Raw genomic sequence first — 18,878 nt, forward strand, 5'->3', positions numbered from 1 at the left:
TCGGGGCCGGGCCGAGCCCGGCTGGTGAACCACGTGGCTGCCTCAGAGGATCAAGTGGCCATGGTGAACTCACTGGAGGCCAGTGTGGACAGAGGCCTAGAGGACCCTTTTCGGTTCCTGCCAACCAGGTACGGTCTGAGATTATCAGAACCTGACAATGTGGAGAACCCTATCAGAGAATGAGGTTAAACTCCTCACCAGCTGGGACTGGAGGCTCAGAGCGGAACGGACGGTTCAGCGTAACCCCTGGCTCACTGCAATGACGGCGCCCCCAAAGTGCTCGGCAATGACCCCGACACGAAGGGAGAAGCAGACACACAGAGCGCGGCGACGAGGTGTGAGCGCACGCGCGTCTAGTCCAGACTTCCCATTTTAGACTAGAGAATCGGTCAAGCCAGTGCAGAGCTGAGGCGGCGGGTTGTCAGCCCTCAGCCCCTTTCCTTCCTGCCTTAACACTGGTAAAGTTCAGACATACCCGTGGCAATTAAAGTACATCACCAGTTAGTCATGACCATGAATACCCTTTACCAAAGTCAGATCTTACCATTTTAAAATGAAAAAAGAAAAAAGAAAACTGAATAAATATCCAGCTTTGACAGTGGGGGTAACACAGAACCACAGGTAAGTGGATTTCCCAGTTATTCCCCACTATAGCAATTGCGGGAAAATGACTTAAACCATACCGAAAGGGGTTGATACTACAGTTTCTGATAATTAAGTGCCTCTTCCAAAGTGTTTTAACTTTAGTACGTGTAGGCTGTGTGTTGTATGTAGACACGCAGGTAGAAGTCTACTAACTCTCCAGCACTGGGCAGGGGCTTCTCAGGCGTGTGTGTTAAACCCACCTAATAGCTAAAGAGACAGTTGTCATCTCTGATCTGGTCTCTCTCCGTAGGACTCGTCCTTCATAATAGCGCTCCTGGTCTACTCCCCACTATCCAGTCTTCACCAGTCCTCGTCCCCCTTCTCACCCTTTGTTCTTTGCAGGCAAAAGGCAGACAGGAATCTGACTCTATTTCTCCACGGTACGTGTGTCAGAAAACAGCCGCCCTCTACATGAGCCTCACTGCTCGGTGACAAGGTGATGAGGAACCTGAGTAGGCAGCCCTGGCGTTCTCCCATCCGTCGGTCCAGCAGCTGTCCTTGGGTGGCTGTGAGCTCAGACCCTGCCCCAGGCAGGTTCGAAGGGAAGGGTGCGGGCAGGCATGCCTACCGGCCAAAGTCTGCCCTTCAAATGCTGCCTCACCGAGACGCCGGCTCAGGAGGGTGGCCCAGCCTGTCTGCTCAGATGCTCCGATAGGACTCCCTATGCCAGCAGGGCCCATGGCGGATGAGGGCAGACAGCAGCAGCACGAGGGCAGCAGACACCACACAGAAGGCGATGGCGAGGGTGAGTCGTAGGGCTGTAGGAGAGGAAAGCGATCTCAGAGAACACATCAGGGAGAGGTGGAGAGCGCACCTCAGCATTGGTTTCTCTCTCCACTGTAAATTTCAGAGGAGTTTCTGGAGCAGCCTTGAAATCAGCACATGTGGTGAGTTAGGGTAGGGGTCAGGAGATGACCCAGGGTCCAGTTCCAGCATGGCCTTTGACCTTTGGTCTCCAACTTCCCACAGTAAAGGGAGTAGGTTTTTTTTTTTTTTTTTTTGTTTTTCCATAGGGCGCTGGAGAGAGAGAGAGAGAGGCAGGGAGAGAGAGAAAGAGAAAGAGAGAGGGAGGGAGGGAGAGAAAGAGAGAGAGTAGGAAAGCAAGAAATCACCCTGCAGGGGGGATGGCCACACTGCAATCCCTTCTGCATTCTCCTCTCAGGATTTTGGGCAAGCATGCACATGTCCCAGTGATTTTCAAACTGCCAGGTCTGGGACTCTAACCATGGCTGGCTATGTGGGAATCTAGCACCTTAACCTCTCCACCACCTGCTGGCCTGGGAAGATTTTTAAAAGTTTATTTTACTCAAGATAGAGAGTGTATGCATGTGTATGTGAGGGAGGAGACGAGAGAGAGAGAGAGAAAGAGGGTCTGGTTACATGGCCGTCCTCCTTCAGCCACCAGCTTGGCAGGATCTTGAACGCACAAGCTGTCACCTGCTGCACTTCAGGTCAGCTGGGCTGGGGATCTGAACTACATTCGGCCAAGTGGCTTCCGGCACTGCAGGCTGGGGTGCTACAGGCTACACCACCTAGGCTGGGCTGAGAGGAGGAGAACTAAGGTATTTCTAAGGTCCTGTTATAGCACCAGCTCTATGCATTTTCTATAGTTAACTTACCAATTATTCATAGTCCCGGAGCAAAGGAAATTCTGAATACTCAATTGCAATCAATTGGATCCAAAAGAAACAGAATCTTTCAATTTACTTTTTTTCCTTAAAATTATTTTCTTACGATAGACCATGTGCACGTGAGAGTAAGAAAGAGAGAGAGGAGAGCGATGAGCCCCCACAGGGCATGGTTCCACTGCAGTTCCACCTTCTAGTCACCTAGACCACCGGATCGTGGGCACTTGCATACATGCCTGGCACGTTTTGGGCTGACCCGGTCTGGAACTTTAACTGTAGTCAGGATGTGAGATCCAGCTTCCTTGAGCAATGGATTATTCCTGCAGAGAGCTGGCCAGAAACTTTTCTATTTTTGTGTGCAATTTTCAAATCAATACATTTCACAGAGGAAACTCTGAGCATGGCAAACATGTCTAGCATTACTGCGCATTATTACTATTCTGTATCTTTATTTATACAGATACCTTCTTTCACTGCCAGAGGGCATGTGTGCACTTATCAGAGAGAGATAGAGAAACAGAGACAGAGGCAGAGAGGGGAAGAACTCCTACACACCACTTTCAGGGTGCATGGCCACATCACAATGCCTTCTCTCCTATTTCCCCATCCTGCTGGGTTTGGGGCAAGCATGCATACACACCGGGCATGCATTTCAAGCCTCTGGGGTCAGAATTCAAGCCATGGTTAGCCATGTGGGATCCTTTAACCGGGAGGCCACAGAGCTGGCCCTGTACATGTCTCATATATACACACATGTCACATATACAGAAATATCTCAGACATATACACATATCTCACATATATACACACATCTCACATATACACATATATCCCATATACATACATGTACACATATACATACATATCTCATATATATATGTACATATAGCATACATATACATATATCTCATATATGTATATATATCTCAGATACATACATGCATATCTCATATATACATATACCTCATATATGCACACACATTTCACATGTACATGTACACATCTCACATATATGAATATCTCATAAATACATGTACCTATCTTACAAAAACATGTACATATCTCATATATGTATACACATCTCATACATGTACATAGCTCATATATACATATATCTCATACATATGCATGTCTCTTTGGTAGTTGATCAGTCATGAAGGAGATATATGGGTTCATTTTTTAAATGAGAAACGAATTCATTATCTCACCCGGCAAATTGCTCTCCCTCATACACACCCTAGTCCGCTACAGCATGCACAGAAGAAATACGTCTGGACTGTCCCCGACATGTCTGGCTCTTCATTGAGAAAACATGGGGCTGTTGTTGACTTAGGCAATGGGAAAGCAGTCTCTCTGATCCTGTAGCTCATTCCACAGAACCATAGTGCTCCGTGAGCACAGACAAAAATGACCAGTTTAGCCTAACCTAAACACTGTGGAGATGGGTTAAATAAAAACTAGAAAGGTTACATAATCTGGTTAGAGTTAAGCATATAAGAGGTCTCATTAGTCTCATGATTTTGAAAACCATCTATTCACTAATGACTTTCAAACTTAAATCTCTAACTCTCACTTCTCTCTCAAGCTCAAGTCTCTTAAACCCAACTATGCTCAACATTCTTTTGAACATCTAATAGGCATTTCAAGCTCAACAACTCCAAAACTGAGCTCTTATTTTTTTTTTTTTTTGGAGAGGTTTTTTTACTATAGGGTGCATGTGATTGCCAGAAAAACAGAGAGATAGAGAGACAGAAAGTGAGAAATCAACCCCCAGAGGGGATGGCCACACTGCAATTCCTTCTCCTCCCTTTTCCTCTTGGGATCTTGGGCACACACACACACACACACACGCCTGGCGTGAGTTTAAGCCACCAGGGTTAGGACTCGAACCATGGTTGACTATATGGGAGTCTGGCGACATAGCTATTATGCTAACTGCTGGTCCCCCAAAACTGAGTTCTCAAACCCATCACTCTCCTCTCTCAGCCCAGGTCTGCTCTCATAGTGGTCTACATCTCAGTTGATGGGAATTCTCTTTTAATGTCGTGTCAGGACAAAACTCTTAGGGGATTCCTTTTTTCTCATACCTTTTCCCCTATTTGCTGGGAAATCCTGTTGGTTCTACCAAAAAAATACATCCAGAAACTTATCACTCCTCCCTTTCTCCACCACCCTGTTCTGTGCACTATCATCTTTGTCAGGATCACCATCGTGGCTTCCTGATCTGATCCTTAGATTCCATCTTTTCTCCTTTACAGTCCGTATTCAACACAGCAGCCAAATCACTTCAAATCAAACCCTGCCACTCTTCTGGTTAAAACACAGTCTGCGATGAATGCTCATCTCAGTCAGTGTGAAGGCGAAGGTCCCGGGGATGGCAGTTCACAATTCTCTCCGCCATCTGGCCCCTGCTAACTGCACAGATGCCCTCTTCCTGTTCTCCCTCCACTCACTCTCTCTAGACCAGGAGGCCTTCTTGCCGTACTACAGGTGCGCGAGCACACCCGCCCTCAGTGCCTCTGCCATGGGTGTCACCGTGGTCCACGCACCTTCTCACAGAGCTGCGGGTATGGCCACTTCTTCACTTTCTGGCCTAAATCTTACCTTCTCAACCAGGCCTTCCCATTGAAAAGTAGAACCCCTCCCATTGCTCCCTGACGCTGTCACTCATGATCCTAATCTTCCCAGTGCTTACTTACTAGGGTCACTGTTTATCTCCTACTCCTCACTCCCTCTAGTAGAAGGATATAACCTTCACAAAGGCAGGAAACACTGGGGGTGTTCATGAACATATCTCATCTGCACTTACTACACACAAAAGCGACATGACCGAATGCATGTTTAAAAAGCAACAGCCATGGAAAAGATAGGATGATAGAGATATGATAGGCCTGGTTGGAGCTACCAAAACACCTTGACAAGATACTGGGGGTTCAGAACTAGAGCTATGGCCCTGGGAATGCAGGCGAAGGAACGGAGCGCAACACACAGCAGGGGCTGGTACAAATTCACAGAACATACTAGAGACCTAGAACTCACAGGTTCCAACCGCTAGCCCCGTATTCTCCCTAGGATGCCAACAAATGTCTAGAAAATGTATCTTGGCACCATGAGATGGTAGATATTAATAAAGTTAGATCCTGAGGGACAGTGTCATTACAGTTGCAGATTGAGTTAATATAAAATTGGAGAGAACTAAATAGAACTGGAGAAGGAAAATAAGGGAGGCAGATACCAACGATTCTTAAAAACCCACTTGCACAGACAACTTTCTGCATTTAAAAATGTATTTGTAGTTATCTTTACTGGTCATGCTTCCACAGCAGCCCCTTGGAATTTGTTTTCTCACCCTGCATTCTTCCTTCTTTCCTTTCTAAACAACAGTGAACACACAGCGCATGCCAGGCAGGCTGAGCTGGGTGCTAAGGACCGTAATGTTGTTGCTAAGGAGCTCAGTGTCTGGTGGAGGACCAGTTAAACTCTTATGCGATGGTGTGAGGACTACTGGAATGGGGTGTAGGAGATATGGCATTGGAGCAGAGGGTTGAAGTCAGCAGAGTGTATTCTATTTGGAAGAGAAAGAGTTGGAGAAGTCTGAGCATTGAGCTGGCCTGTAAGGGCAGAACATCGCCACCAGACAGAAGGGGCTGCACAAGGGAATGCTGGGAGAAGGCTGGAGGATGAACTTCACGGAGGCGAGAGCAGGCGTGTAGGCTGGTCCCTGGTTTTAGCGTCTGGTTTGTTATAGAGTATATGGAAGTCTTCAGCAACTATTACCTGTAGAAGTGACACAGCCCAGCCTGTATTTAAAAAAATAACCGTGGAATAAGGAAGGTTGGTGGCAATATGGTAGACTAGCTGTGGAGATATTAAAATGCCCCCCTTTTTTATTGCCAAAGGGCACATGAACTTGCCAGAAGGAGTAAAAGTAGCCCCCACTGGGGTGTGGTCATATGGCAATCCTTTCTCCTTTATCTCATCTTAATCAAGATTTGGGGCACATGGACATGCTCCTGGTATGTTTTCAAGCTGCTGAGGCTGAGATCTGAACTGTGGTCAGACAGGTGGGACCCAGATCCCAAGGTACAGCACTCAACCACTGTCCGTAGGGCTGGCCGTGAATCAGCCTGGATGAGCTCCCGCGGGCTGAGAGCTGAGGCCGTGTTCCTGGGAATGAGATGAGGGAATTCAAGAGCCACCGCTTTGGTGGAACTGACCGGCTTTGGTGACAGACTAATTGTACTGGCAAAGGAGCAGTCACGACACTGTCACAGCTTCCTGCTTGGCGACGGGGACAATCGGGCTGTAAACTGAGACTGGGACTCCAGAAAAAAACAAGAGGTAATCAACTTCGTTTCCAAAGTGAGATTGAGATGGGTTATTACACTCCCTGCTAAGATTCCTTGCCAATCTCACTCCTCGCCAATCCATTCTCCACATCCATCCGGAGTCTTCTGAGAGCAGAAGCCAGTTGCAGCACCTGGCCTCTGCCTAGACCTTTTGCTGGCCAGAGCTGCCGAGGAGACCTCTGGACACTGCCTTCTCCTCCAGCCCCAGCCCTCTGCACCTCCAGACTTCAGCTCCTGAAAGGCTCTGGGCCGTCTCTCTTGACCTTTATAAAACACGCTGTCGACGACATTCTCTTCACCTCCGCTTACCTGGCTAATTCCTCTTCTCCTTCACTCTCTGAGAAGCCTGCTCTGACCCACGGTCTAAGCTACCGGACTTGGCTAAGAGCCTCTTCTGTTCCCATCGTTACCTGATGTCCTTCCTCGCACTGACTGTGGTTCACTGCAGTGCCCACTAATTAAAACATTTTTCTTTATTCATGATAGAGAATACACACATGAGAATGAAAGAGAGACAGAGAGAGAGAGAGAGGAGAGCTCTCTCCACAGGGCCTGGTCACACCATGGTCTCCAGCCAGTTGGGTCCTAGCACTCAGACGAGTCCCCGTGTGTCTCAGGCTGACCAGGATGCCCTGTTACTTATCTCCCTGTCTGTTGCCCCCTCCTGACTCCTCGAAGTCGATAAGCCCCGTGAGGTTGACTGCCTTGCCTGCTGCTGCTCCCTCAGCAAACGTACTGCCTGGTACGAGGCGTGCATTACGTTCGTAACGGGCTTGGTAAATGTCTCTCGTAAGTGTAGTATGCCCTGAACAAGCACTCCTGTGTATGGAAATTGCTCTAAGGAAGCAGCCCACGAGATGTTTTCAATGGAGAAATAACACGCTATGGCAGAAATGAGGTGTCGGAGACTGGCAGGCCTGAGTCCCGGTATCAGCGTGAGCTTTCTCCTCTAGGTTGACGTGGCTTCACAAGGAAAGAAAGAGGCTGCTGAGTTAGACCCCGAGGGCTTCCAAAGACAGGAGGGGAGGGTGGGTATAATTTTACAGAAGAGCAGGCAGTGAGGAGATGAGGAAACGAGACCTAGAATGGAAGATTAGAGAGCTGCAGCAGGCACAACGCTGGGCTAGTTTCATAGAAGAGGACACTCTGCGGAGGACGAGAAGCTAAACTGAAGAGACTCACTGAGGTCCCGAGGGGCCTGTGGGGGCGGAGGCACACGCAGAGTGAGGAGAGGTGGCCGACACAAGGGGAAACACTTTTCTGAGGGACAGCAACAAAAGAAGGTGAAAGTGACTGAGAGAAAGTCCTCCCTTGGGATCTCGTCTAGTGGGGCCTGGTTGGACGGCCCCTGCAGCTACATCGATAAATGGTGAGGAGTTTAGGGGCTGGATGTGCAGCCGGGCACAGTGCTCGATGGGCTGACCCACTCAGGAGGGTTCAAGTCCCAGTTCTGGCGACCTCCTTGAGTGCACAGCACGTGTGGGTGCCCATTGTGCAGGCAAGCAGGAGCCGGGGGATTGGGCAAGAACACCCTTTCGTGGGTGCTGTCTCCCTGTCTCTCTCTCTCAGGAGAAATAAATAAACTGGAAAAAAACCTGTATTAGCATATAACCTATGCACATCTTCTTTTTTTTTAAACAGTTGAGAAATTTGGCTGCGGTCTTTCTCATCCTCCAGCTTGTCAGGGTCCTGGGCACACACCCAAGCAGCTGATGCATTTCAGGCTGACCAAACATGGGACTCAAACTGCAGTGAGTGCGTGGCTTCCAGCTCCACAGTCTGGGCATTACTGCCTTCACTGACATTAAGCCTTTCTGAATATTTATTATGTATTTATTTTTTGTCAGACGGCGTGTGCATGCACACACTCGATGTCTTTCAAGCTGCCGGGCTCAGGCTATGAGCCAGTGGCCACATGGGATCCACTCCCCTTACACAGGGCTTGGCTGTGCAGTGACAGCTGAGCCACTATTTGGATAGTTTTGATCCTTGGTAAGTTTAATCTTCAGATGCAGAAACAGCAAATAAAGAAGATTGACCACATTTTGAAATAGTGAGAAGGGAACTTAAAAGAGTTATCAGAAAGTTCTTGTTAAGAAGGGTAAAGAGGGTAAATGGAATCAGAAATTTGGGAAAAATAAAAAAGGCCTTTCTGTAGAGGGTAGGAAAAGGGTTCATAACGGTGACTACATTTACCAGCACTGTTGAAAGACCCAGCTGAGGTTGGAATAGGAATTTCAATATCATAATTTGGAATGGTGACAACAGATTCAAAATTTTATTTTTTTTTCTTTGTTTAAATTTTATTTTAGACAGAATCTTACTATGTCAAAACCCTCCTGCCTCAGCCTTTGGAGTAGCTGGGACTATAAGTGTGTGCTATGCACGCAGATTTTAGGATGGATCAGGCGGGTCAGGAGCTGAACCTGGGCCTCCCGTGTGGCCTCAGCCTGTCACGTGGCAGTGCCTCCCAGCACGTGCCACTGAGGGTGGGAGTCTGACTTGTTTTCTCCCACTCTACTTGGCAGATTAGAGTGGAAGAGCCATGCAATCAGTTTAACCTAGGGTTGGACTGGGTGTGGGACGGCATGCGTGGGTTGTCATGGCTGTAAGACTGCCCAGGTGGAGGTCAGGAGTGGGAGGGAGGAGTGAACCGGGCACAGCACAGAAGCTCCCCGTGTGTCCAGTGAAGAATGAGCTGTGCCTTGGGAAGCAGGGAGTAATAGCCAGGAGCTGAGGAAGGGGGCTAAAATCAGAGGGCTGTGCCTGTCAGAAGAGGAATGCTGAAAGCAATGTCATGAACAGCACTGGGGGCAGGAGAAGGCCAAGCGACTGCAGAGAGCAGAGGTCAACAACACAGACACGCACGCGTGTGAGACAGGTCTCCACAGAGCCCTTTGTAAGCCCAGCCACGGCTTCTCTCTTTCATTTACTGATGGACTTATTTCCAGGCTGTGGTCATCTGGACGCACCGGGAGAATGTTAGGCTAGGTACAACAGGTTGAAACATTTCTTCAGTTAGCAAACGCTGACAGAACGCATTGGGTCCTAGCCACCATCTGGTGGCTAAAGGTTAAGAGACAAAAGGTGCAAATGCTGCCTTTAAGGAACTCACAGCTGAATTCTGGGCATGTGTATGTGTACTGTAGATCTTTCGCTTCACACAGACAATGAGGGCAAACTGGAACTTCGCGCCAGGAAAATGCCCCCCAAAATGAGAGTCGGACGTTGGTAGGGAGGAAGAGCACCAGTGAAGGGACTGTGGTAGTAAGATTCTGGAATTAAAGAGGCAGTTTTTTTTTTCTTTTCTTTTCTTTTCTTTTCTTTTCTTTGAAGAGGTTTTTGCTATAGGGCACGTGCACTCGCCAGACAGACAGAGAGAGACAGAGAGGCAGAAAGTGAGAAGTCACCCCCCGGGGAGATGTCCACACCGCAATCCCTTCTCCTCCATTCTCCTCTCAGTATCTTGGGCACGCACGCACATGCACCCGGTGTGAGTTTAAGCCATCGGGGCTGGGATGCGAACGGCAGTCAACTACATGGGAGTCCAGTGACATAGCCATTACGCTAACTGCTGGTCCCAAAGAGGCAGATTTTGGAAAATGATTTTTGAAAAGAAGAGTACTTTATTCATTAGAGAGAGCACATGATCGCGTCAGAGAGAGGGAGGGGGGAAACGCCTTGAACAGGGCCTGGCCACACTGCCCCCTCCCCGGCCCTCCAGCTCAGTGGCGTCTTTGTGGGCACCCAGCGTGTGCCTGGAGCCTTCCAGATTGGCCTGAAAAGTGAATTCAGGTACCACGTTGGCCACGTGGTCTCCACCACCACAGCTCAGAATGCAGCCGACTACGTTCCTGAGGCTGGGCCAAATAACTGTATGTGGTTGAGGTGACTTTGTGGGTCTTAGGCTTGTCGTGACATTTCTAGCAGAGTCTGCTAATGTAACGGAGATGTTCGGGTAGTTAGCTGCAAACGCTGCGTAGCTCTGAGTGTGCGTGTGCGCCTGCACCCCAGTCCCCAACAGGACAGAAAGTGGAGGACCGAGGGCAGGACGCCCACACCTCTCTGCCTCTGGCAAGCACAGGCACCCTCTGGCAGTTAAGAAAAGAAAGAAAAGAAAAGGGCAGAGGAAAAGGAGGAAACAAAAGAAAAGAGGAAAGAGAAAGAAGAGGGCTGAGAACGAACCCTGCAAGTACCTCTTTGCACCCAGAATCTTCTGCTGAGTAAGGCTCTTATTTTATTTTTTTCCCAAAACTTGAAGCCACTAGACATTTGATAAGTACCCTTCTAGTACCTTGTGCCACACCATTAAGTCTCTATTCGAACTGACTTTGCACGATAGTTACCTCCTCTGCAAACCATTCCCCAGGCTTCTGCCTCCCTCCTTCCAGCCAGTAGCTCTTGTCCCCAGGCTGCCAGTGTAGCCATGAGATGTGGCATCTGTCACCCTCTGAAAGATGTACGCTATGGTCTGACTGTCCTCTGAGTCACCCTGTTACTGTGTGAGAAGGGGCGTCTGGGAGGGGGCTGGGATTAAGGTCATGAAGTCGGGGCACCCACGGGCCCCTCCTCAGGGTTTTGCAGGGAGAGATGAGACAGACACACAGACACAGACACGTGCCCTCCCCGCCGCAGGATGTCTGCCAGCAGGAAGGCCCACACCAAATGCAGCCCCGGACTCTGGTCCTCCACGCCGAGAGCTCAGTAAACCTCTGCTCTTCACCAGTCAGAGGGGCACGCGGGCGTCTGCATTGTCCACAACACAGGGAGCTGGAACTCGGGCCCCTGCCCTTCCCCACAGCGCGAACTTAGCAAGCCCCATCTTCAGTCCATAGGTTGAAGCGGTGAAGTCCAAACCGTATTTTCAACGTGAACTTTTCATTTAAATCAGTCAAATCACTGCACTTAATGTTAGTATTTCCTTACATTAAAACAAAACCCCAAACAAAAAGAAGGTCCCTGAAATCTACCTATAGGAATTTTATTCTAATTAAACACACATACACACATGCTTTTTGAAGTTCATTATATAAGTAATGCTTATAAACTTCCTAATAATGACTTTATTCACCATTTTACACTTTTCTCACTGCTAGAAGGACATCCCAAGCATCCATGATGGCCCCAGGGACAAACGTTCGCACTGGAAAACAACAGGAGGAGCACACCTGCTCACGCCTGGTGTCAGCTGCTCCGTGACAAGCGGGGAGGGGACGGCTCTGCTGTCGGTCTGGAGCCCAGGACGAACGGTACACATTACATGCATCCAATCTTTCTGCAGAGTCTGATTTTGTTTTCTTCAAGAGGAACACGAATGTTCCAGGAGCCAAGAACATAAAGAGGTTTATCGTTCAGCTCAGCTACCCAACGAACTTAACAGAAATATAAACACAGGCAGTAGGAGGCTCCCGGTGTGGGCGGCCACTCCAGATGTCTCCACGTCGTCACACTTCTTTGCCCCTCCTTGAGAGAAGGTTGGGATTATGGGTAAATTGGTCCTTTGTCCGTTAGCCTAGAACCGAAGTTGTCCCTTCTCTGCTCCTACCCAAAGATTGAGGGTTTTGTTCGAAATCTGCTCCACTTCAGAACTTAGAGAATCGCGTCATCTAACCCTGTTCAAGCGAGATCTAGGTGTCTTGAGCCACAACGGTCCTGCATGGCCCCAGGCATTCCGGCCGAGTTTCAGCCCTGGTATTTCAGACCCCACAGGCATTCCGAACTTAGCAAGCCCCATCTTCAGTCCATAGGTTGAAGCGGTGAAGTCCAAACCGTATTTTCAACGTGAACTTTTCATTTAAATCAGTCAAATCACTGCACTTAATGTTAGTATTTCCTTACATTAAAACAAAACCCCAAACAAAAAGAAGGTCCCTGAAATCTACCTATAGGAATTTTATTCTAATTAAACACACATACACACATGCTTTTTGAAGTTCATTATATAAGTAATGCTTATAAACTTCCTAATAATGACTTTATTCACCATTTTACACTTTTCTCACTGCTAGAAGGACATCCCAAGCATCCATGATGGCCCCAGGGACAAACGTTCGCACTGGAAAACAACAGGAGGAGCACACCTGCTCACGCCTGGTGTCAGCTGCTCCGTGACAAGCGGGGAGGGGACGGCTCTGCTGTCGGTCTGGAGCCCAGGACGAACGGTACACATTACATGCATCCAATCTTTCTGCAGAGTCTGATTTTGTTTTCTTCAAGAGGAACACGAATGTTCCAGGAGCCAAGAACATAAAGAGGTTTATCGTTCAGCTCAGCTACCCAACGAACTTAACAGAAATATAAACACAGGCAGTAGGAGGCTCCCGGTGTGGGCGGCCACTCCAGATGTCTCCACGTCGTCACACTTCTTTGCCCCTCCTTGAGAGAAGGTTGGGATTATGGGTAAATTGGTCCTTTGTCCGTTAGCCTAGAACCGAAGTTGTCCCTTCTCTGCTCCTACCCAAAGATTGAGGGTTTTGTTCGAAATCTGCTCCACTTCAGAACTTAGAGAATCGCGTCATCTAACCCTGTTCAAGCGAGATCTAGGTGTCTTGAGCCACAACGGTCCTGCATGGCCCCAGGCATTCCGGCCGAGTTTCAGCCCTGGTATTTCAGACCCCACAGGCATTCCGGCCGAGTTTCAGCCCTGGTATTTCAGACCCCCATGCCCTTTTACAATAACACTGAAAAGCCCACGTGACGGCATAGCAAGGATGGGCAGGGCCAGGTGGACAGGTAAACCTCGCCTGAGGTTAGAGGGCCCTAAAACATTCGGTGACCTCCTCACAGCTGGGAGGAGTGGCCACAACATGTTCTCAGCACCATCTCCCAGGAAGGGAGCTGCTCCTTCCACAGCTCTGTGCACACGCTAACCCGTCACGCGCTCCGTACCTTTGTGGCCGCTTGTGATCTTACACTCTGTGGACCAGTCTTCGGGGATCACAGGGGACACCAGCTCAGCAAACTTCTCCAGGGGACAGCTGTGGGTGCAGCCGGCCAGCGTGAGGGGGTGAGGCTCCCGCTGGGTCTCGTTCCGATAGTACATCTCCACAAAGTACTCTCTGGTGGAGAGAGGCAGCGGGGAGAGCCCGGTTAGTTCCGTGTTCCACCACTGGCTTTCCAGCCGCCTGCCTGTAGCACGTTGAATGAAGGACTGGTGGAAGAATGGGAATGAGGCCATTTTAGCCAATTTACGTGGGAGAATGGAGACCGGGCAGGTGGGACAGATGTGGAAGGTGGAAATGGGACGACTGGTTTGTGATGAACAGGGGCAGAGAGGGTGGGACCAGGACGCTTCATGGGAGGAGTGAGAAGTGGGGGCGGGGCTGGGGGTTTTCTCCCAGTCTCTCTTTTCGTGCTTCTCTTTGCTCTTTCCTTTTTTGTCTTTTCCTCTCAATGTTTCTCCCACTCTGAATGTACCTCCCCGCTCTTTAACCCGGCCATGCACATAGTAATGTAAACGGAACAATACATAACACATGTGCTTGAGTACACAGCATGGCTTTATAAAAATTATCTCTCAGAAAGGGTGCGTATAAATTCAAGTCTTCACATTAGGTCATACGAAGGACTCGCTCAGCACCTTACTTCAAAACTACACCGACCTCAGTAAAGCCACAATGCGCTGTTTATGGCAGTCACGTAGCAACGAGAGAGGCCGGAGGAAATGCAAGGAGAGTCCGAACAGGGAAACGCAGGATTTCTTAGTCAAACACAAATGCAGTATCTGTTAGCCCGGGTCTCCTTGTTCCTGACTTAAAGCAATCAAGTGTAACCTTTGATATTTCTCTGGAGAGCCACCAAAAAAGTTCTAATATAACAACACGCTTGACTTGTGTGGTGTTTGGTTAATTTTCTTACCTGTACGTCAGTGTCTCTCATTAAAAAAACAAAACAAAACAAAACAAGAGAACAACCCTACACTTGAGGTATCACGTGTTCCGGAAACCCTTTCAAAGTGAGCCGGGACACTGGCCTTCCAAAGGGCAAACATGAACAGGCCTTGTTACTGGGCCTTTTATGTCATCGGTCCCCTCGTCCCATTTTCTGCTCTGTTTGGTTGGTCTCCACTCTGTGGAGCTTGTCTCTCCACTCTGAGCCCAGGTATTTGAGAGTCAGGTGAAGGAGACGTTCCAGTCCTGCTTCATTGTGCCTTGCACGCAGGTAGTGGGCCAATGGAGCGTGCCTGCCTTTCCCAACTGCAGGACTCATTTTCTTTGCAAAGCAGATAGTGGTTGAGATGAGGCCTCTGTGCTGTTACTTCCCTACTCTACAAATTCAGGGGCCAGAAATACACATCCAGGACTACAATCGTTGGAAAATAAAAGGCAGGAGCCCCTGGTTTAAAAATGTAGAAATTCGGGACCAGCAGTTAGTGTAATGGCTATGTCGCTGGACTCCCACATAGTCGACCGCGGTTCGAGTCACGGACCCGGTGGCTTAAACTCACGCCGGGCACGTGTGCGTGTGTGCCCAAGATCCCGAGGAGGAGAATGGAGGAGAAGGGATTGCAGCGTGGCCATCCCCCCTGGGGGGTGATTTCCTGCTTTCTATCTCTCTGTCTCTCTCTGTCTGTCTGGGGAGAACCGAAATGCGAACTGGCCACAGCACATCATCAGAGCCAGCGCCGACCCTCTGGCATGGGCCCTCGACGGACGCGCAGTAGGGCTGGTTGTGTCTGCAGCCGTGCGAGGGCCTGAGGGCAGAGCTAAGCGCATCTCCCCACAGCTCTAAAATGAAAACTCGCGGTCACTGCCTTGGCTCGACCCTTTGCTCATCTGTTGCTGGTAAGACCTTGGGAGATCTGGAGACTCCCCACGAGCCCCTCCTCCCTCTCCCCAGAGGGTGCCATGGTCACAGCACATGCATGCTTCGGTGTGACTTTGGCAACCAGCTCGTACAGATTTGAAAGGACTTTCCAGTTTTAATCTCGAGACTCACATGTCCCAGAAATCCCTCAGTCCAAGGTAAACTGGTACTTGTCCTTCTCACTGAGCTTTCTGGCAGGTTAAGGCTGAGCCTTGGCCAGTTGGGGATGGCCACACAGGTTGCAAAAGGGCAAATACCAACTGGGAATTGTACTTGGGGCTCTAGGCTGGGGCTGAGTCGCTAGAAGCCGTGTGGATACGTTTGAGGTCTTTAGTTAAGAATATTGTTGCATTATCACCAAGAAACTGTTTTCCTCTCGGTGTCTTCTACCAGTCTGTGTTTTCCAAAACAACAATACAGTGCTTGCATATTCTTAGAATACCTTACTTAAAAAACTAAAAAAATATAGTTTCTGTCAGAGTAGTTCTCTCGTTTTTCACCTACTATCTATGTAAATTATTTCTCAATAAGAGTCTTTATGAAAATTAAAATAAAGAGAACCATTACTAATGAAGATACCGTTATTTGGTACCATTCGTCCCTCTGAATTTAAAACCAAACTAAACACAGACAGACACCACCTTACGCCAACAATAACAATAATAATAACAGCAGACAGGGGGCCAGCAAAACGGTGTGGTGGTTCAGGTGCTGGAATCCCACATGGTCAATCGTGGTTCGAGTCCCAGACCCAGCGACTTGAAAAACCATGGCAGGCAATGGGCGTGTGCTTAAAATGCCAAGAGAATGGAGAAGGGGTTGGGGTGAGGCCATCCCCACTTGGGACAATTTCTCACTTTTTCCCTCTCTGCCTCTCTGGTGAGCACAGGCACCTTCTGGCAAAACCCAAAAACCAAAACCGAAAAACCCAAATCGGGGACCTAGTGATGATGAACTTGACAAGCGCGCTGGGACCTTACCCGTCCTGTCGGTGCAGTTCCACCACGTGGCAGGAAGCATAGGGGGGCAGGAGCCCGTTGTAGACATCTAGCGCCATCTGCAGGGCACTCACGGTGGTGTCATGCTGCAGAAATGGAAACACCCCACAGGGTGGTCAGAAGGGCGTTTGCTCACCCCCATTTACTGCAGCAGTGCTTACAACTGCCGAGACATGAAGTCAACCGAAATGCCCGAAAATGGATGACTGGATCGAAACCAATCATTTCCAATCTTTACCTCTGGTTCACAATCACCTTCAAAAAGTTAGCAAGCATTTCTAGAGTTCCATCGTGGTTCCTGATTCCGTTAAATTCCCATATTGCCACTGACTTAACAGCAAGTAAGGTTTACACGCGTGTCATCATTTCCATTTAGATGAAGATTCCGACGCCCAGAGAAATTCAACAAGTTGCTTAATGTAACATAACCCCAAGTGGAAGACAGAACATTTGAACCAGGTTTCCTGATTTTATGCCTGTGTCTTTACCTGCGATAGAATATTTCTGCTTTAGTTTGTTTCATTGATCCTCATTAAATTTTAAAATGTTTGGAACATAATAGTTCTTTTAGAGAAAAAAATATTTATTTAATTTTATTTATTATTGTTATTATTGTAATTTGCCACAGGGGACATGTGCTCACCAGAGACAGAGAGAAAGAGAGAGATAGAGAAAGTTGAGAAAACAAGCTGCCAGGTCCAGGACTTGAACCGTGGTCAGCCATGTGGGAGTCCTGCACCTTAACAGCCACACCATCTGCTAGCCCTGGAACACTAGATTCAATTTTTCTATATATTAGTAAATCTGTGATTTTAAAGTTTTGGAAGAGCATATGAGGTTATAAATGCTTCGTGAGGAGATAAAATATAAAGAAGTCAAAGTGTAGTTTAAAAATAATTACAGAGGCCAGCAGCTGGCATAGTGGCTAAGGTGCTGGATTCTCACATGGTCTACCATGGTTCGAGCCCCAGACCTGATGGACTGAAAATCACACCAGGTGTGTGAGTGCATATCTAAAATTGAGGAGGAGAATGGAGAAGGGATTGCGATGTGGTCATCCTTTCTGGTGGGCGATGTCTCGCTTTCTGTCTCTCTGTGGGGAGCACAGGTACCTATAGCAAAAATCTTAAAACAAATTACAAAGTTCAGTGTTGACCTCAGAGTGGCCTGAACATATGGAGGGGTGGTTTTCAGTTCCAGTTTTGGCACCAACACTATCCAGTCTGAGACAACCCTCGGTGCCATGTCTGTAAGTGGGGTAACACGTAGCCGAAGGTGCACAGCAGGGTGCGCGTAGTCAGATGGTGAGAACCATCCAGTGGGGAGAGACGGGGAGCTGCACGGCAGGGTGAGCATAGTCAGATGGTGAGAACCATCCAGTGGGGAGAGACGGGGAGCTGCACGGCAGGGTGAGCATAGTCAGATGGTGAGAACCATCCAGTGGGGAGAGACGGGGAGCTGCACGGCAGGGTGAGCATAGTCAGATGGTGAGAACCATCCAGTGGGGAGAGACGGGGAGCTGCACGGCAGGGTGCACATAGTCGGACAGTTAGAACCATCCAGTGGGGAGAGACAGGGAGCTGCACATAGTCAGACGATGAGAACCATCCAGTGGGGAGAGACGGGGGGGAGCTAGCTGCACATAGTCAGATGGTGAGAACCATATAGTGGGGAGAGACGGAGCATACAGATACGACCACTGAAGTCACATAAACTAGACCTCAGAAACAGATTAGAGACTAGAAAACTGGCAGGGTCAGCTGATTGCAGGCCTGCTTCTCCAGGAAGAACTCCCTTGCACGCCAATTTTCTGGTCTAAGCGGCTGAGTGCCCCTGACAGGGCATTTCCCAATGCCTTCTAAAAAACCCCACCAGTTTTCTGGTCTCTAATCTGGTTCTGAGGCCTTTATCTTTTTTTTTTTTTCTTTTTTCTTTTTTTTTTTTTTTAAGAGGTTTTTCACTTTAGGGGGCCTACGCTTGCCAGCACGGAGAGACAGAGAGACAGAAAGCAAGAAATCAGCCCCCAGAGGGGATGGCCACACCACAATCCCTTCTCCTCCATTCTCCTCTCAGGATCATGGGCATCACGCACACGCCCCCGGCGTGGGTTTTAAGCCACCAGGTCCGGGACACGAACTGCGGTCGACTACGTGGGAGTCCAGCGACATAGCCATTACGCTAATTGCTGGTTCCCCCGAGGCCTTTTTCAACATTCTTGAAGGGATGAGAACATGGCTCTCTCCAGCCGCATCACAGCCGGCATGGTGGCTATGGCGTGGGGAAGCCCTTGGTCTTCCAGGAAGTGGGTGTTGGTGGGCCACGATTGCATCCTGGTTCCCTGCTCGTCCCAGACACCAGGGCAGCTGTCTGAAAGCACACGCAGCCCCAGAATTCTCCCTCAAAGGCGTCTCTCCCTGGCTCCTGCACTCAGACGAGTCTTCTCCCAGATCTCT

At 48.9% G+C, this 18,878-nt stretch overlaps 1 protein-coding gene across 2 annotated transcripts in view; it reads right to left on the reverse strand.

Annotated features, from left to right (window-relative positions):
* Positions 1–368: 368 nt before the first annotated feature.
* Positions 369–18,878, reverse strand: part of ACP3 (acid phosphatase 3) — a 46,129-nt gene continuing 27,619 nt past the window's right edge. Inside the window, exons 9-11 of one of the 2 annotated variants that reach the window (XM_006158498.2) lie at positions 16,408–16,511; positions 13,511–13,680; positions 369–1,403 (exon numbers count right to left, since the gene is read on the reverse strand). In XM_006158498.2, the coding sequence (XP_006158560.1) occupies positions 1,285–1,403; positions 13,511–13,680; positions 16,408–16,511 (393 nt within the window). In that variant the 3' untranslated portion in view covers positions 369–1,284. Of the gene's footprint in view, positions 1,404–12,572; positions 12,998–13,510; positions 13,681–16,407; positions 16,512–18,878 lie in introns of those variants that run through there. The other variant, XM_006158499.3, reaches the window with a different exon arrangement.

The sequence above is a fragment of the Tupaia chinensis genome, unplaced genomic scaffold, assembly GCF_000334495.1.
Source record: "Tupaia chinensis unplaced genomic scaffold, TupChi_1.0 Scaffold000601_1, whole genome shotgun sequence".
Classification (NCBI taxonomy): Eukaryota; Metazoa; Chordata; class Mammalia; order Scandentia; family Tupaiidae; genus Tupaia; species Tupaia belangeri.